Below are 9,041 nucleotides of genomic sequence, written 5' to 3'. Positions count from 1 at the left end.
TTTTTTTTTTTTTTTTTTTTAACCTCCAAAGAGTTCAGTACCATTAAGATCTTAAATATAAAGGAAATATCTTTTCTCTAGGTATTTTGAGGACCTACATTGTGCTTTACTGGTGTGAAAAATAGAGAAATTTCAAGGCTTACTCCTAGCCTCCAAATAGATAGCAGTTATTAGAAAAATGCTGTAACCACATATATAATTGATAAGTGGCATAAGAGATTAAAAACGTACCAAAGGAGGCTATTCATTTTTTTTCTTTGTTCAATGAATATTTTATGAAGTAGTTGCTCTGAGTCAGGCCCTGGGTTGGGAAGGATTTCTCTTCCACGAAGCTTCTGTTATTTGCATCATTTTGGTTTTGCATAGACCACTTCCTGGTGTGAAGCTGACCTTACGCATCTGTCGTTTGCATACCCATCTGTAAAATAATATCAAAGCAAAACATGCAGTCCTCTAAGATTACCAGCCTCGCATCACTGAAGGACAAAGACATTAAAGTCATCTTTGTACTGTCTTTCACCCTCTATAATGATAGGTAAATCCAGTTGTTTGTCAAATGAATTATCTCTCAAATCTCTTCCCCTTCTCTTTTTTCATCTGCTACTTCTGTCCCAAGTGAGAGCCTAATTTTTACTCTGTTTTTGACAATCATTTTACAACAGCATGACTCATTTTCTGACCAGTCTTTTTCCTTTTTGGTACACTCTGCCGGCTATCAATGGTTAACTTTTAGAAAACTGACTTGTGGCTTTCCATTGTACATGGAAGAAAAATATAAACTTAAGCTAGCATTCAAGGCACTCTACAATCTGATCCCAACCTTCATTTTCAGTTTTGCCCTTTGTGATTTGCTACCCCTTATTACCCTGCACTCTACTGAGTGATTTGAAAACATAAAAATACTCCTCCCCCTCCCACCTGGTTGGAATACCTTGTTTACGTGCCCATCGTTACCTTGGAAGAGCATATTTCTTCTATGAGTTCTTTACTTCTTACAGTCTGACTTTCTCTCCTCTCTTTTTCTGTCAATCCCAAGCCAAAAAAACCAAACCCGTTGCCGTCGAGTTGATTCTGACTCAGAGCATCCCAATAGGACAGAGTAGAACTGGCCCATAGGGTTCCCAAGGAGGTGCTGGTGGATTTGAACTGTCGACCTTTTGGTTAGCAGCTGAGCTCTTAACCACTGCACCACCAGGGCTCCTCTATCAGTCCTGGTTAGCACTTTATTGTGGATGCTGTGTGGGTCCTTGTGTGTTCATAGTGGAGGACAGCTTACAGTGTTGTAACCGTCTTTTCATCCTCCGTAGCGTTTAGACCTGTGTCTTGTGTATAGCAGGCAGTTCTTCAAATTTTTGTTGGATCATTTAATATTTTAAGAGAATAATCTTTTTTAAAAATTAACTATTTTTTATATTTTTATTTTTAAAGATTAAGTATTGGAGCCCTCGTGGTGCAGTGGTTAAACACTGAGCTGCTAACCGAAAGGTTGGCAGTTCAAACCCAGCAGCTGCTCCACAGGGGAAAGATGTGGCAGTTTGCTTCCATAAAGATTACAGCCATGGAAACCTTGTGGGGCAGTTTTACCCTGTCCTGTGGGGTTACTATGCATCAGAATTGACTTGTCAGCAATATGGGTTTAGGTTTTTTTGGATATTGGAATATTTTCTGCACATGTAATTTTAAAAAAGTATAATTTATTAAAGGTATTTAGTAGATTAGTTTAACAGGCATTCATGAGACAGACACCGTGCCTAGGTCCTTTGATAAGTTATGGTATTTAGTATGTTATTAACTGATATCAAGTGCGCTTTCTTTCTATACAGGCAGAAGGAGAAAATGAAGTAAATAATGAATTGGCAAATCGAATGTCTTTGTTTTATGCTGAAGCAACCCCCATGCTGAAGACCTTAAGTGATGCCACAACAAAATTTGTATCAGAGGTAAGCATTGCATAAGGAAGTTATTCTTTGTGCTGTTAACTGTCCTGGCTGTCTGAGGAGAATGCTTTTTTTAAGGTGAAAGTACTCTTCGATGGTAAGAGTTTGAATGAAATAACCTTTATCGATTTATCTAATTTTCGTATCAGAGTTTTTGTCATTTAAAATCTTTCTTCTACCTTTTTTTTTTTTTTGTTACATTCAGAAGACTGGCTTATTTTGAACCTGTGCTACTAAATCTGATGATCTCAAGAAGTCTCTTTACTTTGAATACCTTTCCAAAGCTGATAGACTCCCAGCTGTTTATGTTGAGCCCTGACCCCTTTCCCGGGGCCCACGTATGCACATCCACCGACTGTTTGCAGTCTCCCTCTGAATGTATAGTTGACACCACAACAATATCATAACCAAACCAAACTCCTGATTTTTCTCTTCCAAGTCTTCTCTTTTCTCCAGTCTTTCCCATCTCAATTAATGCTAGCGCTGTGCAAGCAAAAAAACTTTGGGGTTATCATCATAGATTCCTTTATCTCAACCCCAATATCCACTCCATCAAACAGTCTCATTGGCTTTCCCTCTGAAATATGCCCTGAATCTGAAAACTGAGCCCCTCTCTTGGCAGCTCACCTATTCAGACCGCCGCCCTCTTCCCTGGATTACTGCGTCCTGTTGCAGTGTTCTTCTTTCCTCCACTCTTGCCCCACTTTTTCCATAGAGCAGTCAAGTGATCTTCTTAAAATATAATTCATTCTTTCTCTCCTGTGCTTCCCAACACTCTCAGGATAAAGTCCAAATACCTCATGGCCTACAAGGCTCTACATCCCTTGACCCCTGTCTGCATGGTTGTGGTGGTGGTTGTCCACCCAACTGGAAGGCAGTGCCTCTTGGGGAGAGCAAGGTCTTGGCTGTCTTGCTCATGGCTGTATCCTCAAACCTTAGAGCAGTGCTTAGAATCTAGTGATTTTTTTGAGAAACTGGGAGTAGGAAACAGATTTTAAAGTTGCTCATTTTTGATACTATGCCAGGTTTCTAAAATTATACTTGAGTAATAATTGTCATTTTTACTTTTTTTTTGTTCTGTGTACACTTTTACAGAATAAAAATTTACCAATAGAAAATACCACAGATTGTTTAAGCACCATGGCTAGTGTGTGCAGAGTCATGCTTGAAACACCGTGAGTATTAGCCCATTGTTTTCACTCTAATACTGAGATGATTGGTATTTCATAACATGTCCCAATAGGAACAAGTCATGTTTGGAAGGTAGAAATGAAGTATACCCCAAGTGTGGAATGTCAATATATGAACAAAATTAAAACAGGCAGCTTAATGTAACTTCTGGTGAAGTTTAAGGTACAGTTGGTTTTCAGGTGCCTCAGACCAGCCAGACTAACTTAGACTCTTCAGAATTGGGATTTTGTGGTGCCCTTTTTTTTTGGTGGGGGTGAGGGGAAGTGGGGGAAGAACTTTAAAGCTCCTTCTTATACTTCTCGTAAACATTCTCGTTTTCAGTAAACTTCCCTTTTTTGCTAGAGGGCTAGAGTTATTCAAATTATTTCCTTTCTCCTTCAATATTCTCAGTTTTTTTCCTAGCACAGGCCTGAATTCTCCTCTGGATTTCTCCTCTCTCTACGGCCATTTATGGTATATACTACAATATTTTCTGGCTGGTTTCATATCAGCAGGCAGAAAGAAGTCCTCTGGATCATTGAATGATATATGGTTTTTCTAGATAACTTGTTTTTGTTGGGCTTTTTATTTTCCAAAGCACTATTTATATACACCATCTTACAGAAGACATTATGAAGTAGGAGGGCAACTATTTTCCCCCCTCCTCCTCGTCCTCATTTTAGGGGAGTGAGGTCCTGGGAAATGAAAGGGCTTATGCACTGTGGTCGGCTTCACACATGTCTGGACATCTCCATCCTGACTCTGTACTCTTTCTACTATGCCATGCTACCATCTGTATAGACAAAAGCTCTGTTTCCTCTTTCTCAAGTTAAAGAGGTGTATAGTAAAATTCAAATCTAGTAATACAATAATGTAGGATTCTGGTTTATGCAACGGGTTAAGTGCTCAGCTGCTAACCAAAAGTTTGGTGGTTCAGACCCACCCAGTGCCTCCACAGAAGAAAAGACCTCGTGATCTGCTCCCATAAAGATTTGAAAAAAAAAAAAAAACCCTTTGCAATCAAGTCGATCCTGACTCATAGTGACCCTGTCGGACAGAGTAGAATTGCCCTATAGGGTTTTGCAAAGCTGTCAATCTTTACAGAAGCAGACTGCCACATTTTTCTTCCACGGAGTGTCTGGTAGGTTCGAACCACCAACCTTTCGGTTAGCAACCAAGCGCTTAACTGCTGTATTACCAGTGCTCCTTTCCATTAAAGATTGCAACCTAGAAAACCCTACAGGGCAGTTCTACTTTGCCACATGGAGTCGATATGAGTCGGAAATTGACTCAGCAACACCTAGCAACAATACAGTAATCTGTTTAGATCCAGTTAAGCCCTAAACAGCAAATGTATTTGTTCTATTAAGTCTGTGACTATTTTCATATTAGTGGTAACAGCCTTTTCATAGGCATCCATCCCCAGACTTTTACTTAGGAGCTACTTTTGATTTCTCTAAAATTGTCTGATCTCTGTCAAGCAGAAGGGGTAATACACTAAGGTGGGTACAAATAGAGACTAGAGTATGTGGGTGATAACTGCCCCACTGTCTTCTCATCTCTCTAGGATCTGGTGGGGAAGGGGGTTGGTGTTAACATCCCTTAAGAGATGGGCGGTCTCAGCACCAACTCTCATGAGTTGAGTCAACTCATGAAATGAGTTTTGTGATGTGTCTCATTCACTCATATCTTGTCTACCCTCCAGGGAATACAGGAGCAGATTTACAAATGAAGAGACAGTGTCGTTCTGCTTGCGGGTAATGGTGGGCGTCATCATACTCTATGACCATGTACATCCAGTGGGAGCATTTGCCAAAACTTCCAAAATCGATGTAAGTTACATTGTTTCATATAATTCCAAAGGATTTCCTTAAATGGAAAACTTAGTTGTTTTTTTTAATGTAAACTTCTAGGAGATTGGACTTTATCACAGAGCTCAGATTCATAGTTTGTGATAATGGTGCTCTCTCCTCTCTTCTGTTTTTCTTATAGCCCATATACAGGCAGCGTAGGATGATTGAAGGATAACTGCATTGTCTTTAGAGTGTCTTGTAGGGAAGCCTTGTATTCATAATTGGTTCTTCTGTACATTTGGCAGTATATATAGATAATTAGCTATACGGAAATGCGTGTGTATGTTATTTAACGCCTTTGGTCAAAGACCATTTCAAGTAAAAGATTCATTTCTAAATGTATGTACAGAGTCATTAGGTATGCTTCAGTGGAAAAGCTGAAGCCTTTACATGGCTCCCCTAGTCCCCCACCATCATAATAATTAGTGGCTACCCTAGATTTCTGCTTTCCTTGTCTCTATAAAAGCATAAGAAATAAAGTAGTTATCTATCTTCTCTAATTTGTAATTTTGCTCCTTACATCCAGTTCATCAGCACTCTAACCAGTCTTCTGTGAGAATAGTCCTCTGTTTTCCCGTTCACAGCTAGTTCAGGCTCTTAGCACTTTGTATCTAGATGACTGATTACTAGCCAGTCGTTGTGCCTTCATTCACATCATCGTATATAAGGAGAAGTTAATTAACATTTAGTAAGTGGTTTTTGTGTCCTGGGCATTTGACACTTGTTCTCCCATTTAACTCTGAAAATACTTCTCGGAGGTAGGTGGTGTTATTGCTTCTTTGCTAATGGAGAAACTAAAATTTAGGGAAATTAAGTAATATAATTGCTAGTAAACAGTGCAGCGGCTGTGGTTTCCAAAGCCTGTGTTATTTCTACTATGCTGTGTTTTTTACAACAGCCAGTTTAATTTTCCTTAAATACCATCTTCATTGAGTTGTTCCCTTTTCAAATAGCCTGTAACAAGTCACTGCTGTCTGGACCATTGGTTCCAAGTGTGTCGTCCTGGCTTTCAAGGAAGTCCTCTATCAGTTCCTCCATGCAAGTCATTTCAGCCCTGCAAGATTCCTATGTCTCCTTTGCATTTGCTATTTTATTTGTTTTGTCATGGGGTTCTTTTCCCTGAAAAATTCCTTGTCCTTGCCAACTCTTGTCCATCCCATCCTTTAAAACTCTGCTTAAAAGCTACCTTGTCCAGGATGCCTTCCCTTAGCCAGCCCTTTGTTTTGTCGTTTGTGTGGGTAGTACTCCAGTTTTGACTGATTGAAGTTTGCAGTTACTGCCTTTGGAATGTCCTTTCAACTGCTTACAGGCGTGAGATCTTTTTTTTTCCTTAATACTGTGCACAACAGAAGTTCTCAAAAAGTTTGTTTGACAAACTGAGAATAATAACACTTAGATTTTTTTTCTGTTCTAAGAATAATTATTTTGACATTTCTAGATGTAATTTCTCGTGAGCTCCTTAGTTGTAGAGCTGTAGTCCTAGTTTAGTTTCAGTATTAACGCGTTGAAAATGAATGTTGTATGAAGAAACACGTTTTACTTTTTTTCTTTTGGTTTCTCCTTAGATGAAAGGTTGTATCAAAGTTCTTAAGGACCAACCTCCAAATAGTGTAGAAGGTCTTCTAAATGCTCTCAGGTATGTGTATGTACATGGACTGTGCATATGAATAGAAAAGTGTAAAGAAAATGCTTCTAAATGTGAATCGCACAAACAATGTGAATATAATTGTTCAGGTTAGAAATGTGAAGATTTTATTTTGCTTATTGGTAATCTTTTAAATATTTTTTGTAATATTTTTATAATGAAGATTGTGTTTGTGTGTGTGTACACGTATGGGAATACCAACTTCACTTCTTCGCTGAAGATTTTGGCTTTCGCTTGCTTGTTTGATTTTTTTAAATGAAAGGAACACATACTAAATGTAAACAGAATTCCAAAAACACAGAAAAATTTAAAGAAAGAGAAAGAAATCATGTAATCTCATCATTTTGAGATGAGCCACTATTTAACATTTTGGTATATATTCTTCCTGATTATTTTCTTTACACATATAGACATAGCTCTGTGTATAATTGTTATCCTTCCACAGAATAGTATCGTGTTACACAAACTGTTTTATAACAGCTCTTTCCCCTTAATACAGTATAATTGCTTTTCTGTACTCACAAGTACAGATCTATATTATTTTTGTGTATTTCTTAGGAAAATAAAGCGGTCAGTTATTATTTGATGTCTTTTCTCAATTTAGACTTAATCGAAGCACCTAAGAATGCCGGCATATTTTTAAGTGGAAATGTCAGCAGTTTATAACCCCTTTGCCACAGAGATTTAATTGGTTATGTAATTTCCCTGACATAAAAGATGATTTGCCCGTTACTTGATTATTTGGGGTTTAAACACAAAAATTATATGAACACAGAAATATTTATATAGCAACTTTTGGAGGTAACAGCCTTCACTTTTGACTATTGCGCGTTGGAGTTCATGTGAATAGTATGTTGGGATCTGTCTTCAATGAATTGATTTCCGTTGCATTATTATGTCCTCCACATGTTGTGAGCTAAACAGATTGTTATTCCCTTGAGTGCTTAGTTACACCTGGTATGTCATAAAGCAAAATGTAGGCTCTGTCATTTCAGTGGGTGGAACCATCAAGTGATTTTTGTTAAGATTATGAAAACTGTTGTAGAGTCAGTAACTGCCTGAATAAAGCAGATCTTCTAAGTGAACATCAGAAAAGTTAAGGAACATAATCTAAACAATTAAAAACCCTTATGTCAGACTGTTTCAGCCACAGCCTAGTTTTGGGGAAGTTTTTACACTTGAGGTTTTACAAGGCAAGCTTCATTGGTTTTACCAATATGTACGCTGTCGTGAATCTTGCCGCTTAGTTCCTTTCTGAACACTCCCTGGGTCCCAGTCAGCCTGACTTTGTCCCCAAGACCTTTACTTTCTCATTGGTTAGACTCTCCGAAGCCACCAAGTAACTGGAAATCTTTTTTAAAAATTAAGAGGTAATTGAGATTTGGGAGATTTTAGTATTATTTCTTTCCTTTGGAGGGCATATGCCTTAGAAATTAATCTAAAAATTCAGAGTTTACTTTTATGATTGAGTTCAAGGCAGGGCTTCGAACCAGTTCTTCCCTGTTCAGTCATGGCTGAGGAAGCAAAACTGAAGCAGACCCAAATTTTTAAAATTGGGGTGAACAGGAACGATAACTGGAACAGGTCGAAACCCTGCTAGAAACTTAATCTCCCTCTCAGGAAACAAGGGTGGTGTACATGTTGTATAGCAACCAGGTCTCTTGCCTGGTTGGAAACAGTGGTGCGCTGCTCGAAGATGGTGGCCGGCCACGCCGCTTTGAATGTGTGTGGCTCTCCACAGTCCCGCCAGTAATCCAGTCTCACACATGAGGCTCCTGAAGGGCTCACTGCGCTTCTTCTGAGTTTCCCATTCCAGGGCTTTGACCAGTAATTTTTCCCCTTCCGGTTATCGTCCCGGATCACCCAAATTTTAGAAATTCGAGTCTGTTCTGAGTTCGTTTCGTTGGCCGTGACTGAACTGATTTGAACCAGTTGAAAGCCCTGGTTTAAGGATAGTGCGGTCACTTTTTCTCTAGAATTAGGTCAAGGGAGGGCAGTGGGAGTGAGTGAAAGATGGAGTTGAAGTCTTACACACAGTAGTCTGTTTGTGTTTGAGGGAAGGGGGAAGAAAGATCCGTAGAGGCAAGAGCCACCTGTATCCCTGTAAATTTACAATGCAGTTTCATCTACATGACATCATTAGCCCTCATCACAGCTCTGTGCGGTAGTTGGTGATATGAGGTCTTAGTAGTATCTCCATTTTACCTTAGGCTCTTGAGAGACTAAGATTATACAGCTAGTACATGTTGGGATTTATTCCCCATATACTCTGTGCTATCCCATTGAATCTTGGTTGTACTGTGTTATTAGAAACTTCAGTGTGCTTTAGAATCACCTGGATGATTATGGAAAATGCAGATTCCCAAGTCCCCACCCCAGAGAGTCTCTCCATGAAATGTGGGACGGACCTCAGGCAGCTTCATTTTAAATGGACAC

General features: G+C 39.1%; 1 protein-coding gene across 5 annotated transcripts in view; it reads left to right on the top strand.

Moving 5' to 3' along the window:
* Positions 1-9,041, top strand: part of CYRIB (CYFIP related Rac1 interactor B) — a 114,655-nt gene that overhangs the window by 102,239 nt on the left and 3,375 nt on the right. For all 5 annotated transcript variants that reach the window (XM_023728197.1, XM_004373005.2, XM_023728196.1 and 2 more), the window contains 4 exons: positions 1,824-1,940; positions 3,033-3,112; positions 4,813-4,939; positions 6,526-6,596. In XM_023728197.1, coding sequence (XP_023583965.1) covers positions 1,824-1,940; positions 3,033-3,112; positions 4,813-4,939; positions 6,526-6,596 — 395 coding nt within the window. The remainder of the gene's footprint in view (positions 1-1,823; positions 1,941-3,032; positions 3,113-4,812; positions 4,940-6,525; positions 6,597-9,041) is intronic.

This window comes from Trichechus manatus, unplaced genomic scaffold (assembly GCF_000243295.1).
Source record: "Trichechus manatus latirostris isolate Lorelei unplaced genomic scaffold, TriManLat1.0 scaffold00022, whole genome shotgun sequence".
Classification (NCBI taxonomy): Eukaryota; Metazoa; Chordata; class Mammalia; order Sirenia; family Trichechidae; genus Trichechus; species Trichechus manatus.
Note: the sequence above shows the minus strand (reverse complement) of the source record. Positions and strands in the feature narration are given on the sequence as shown.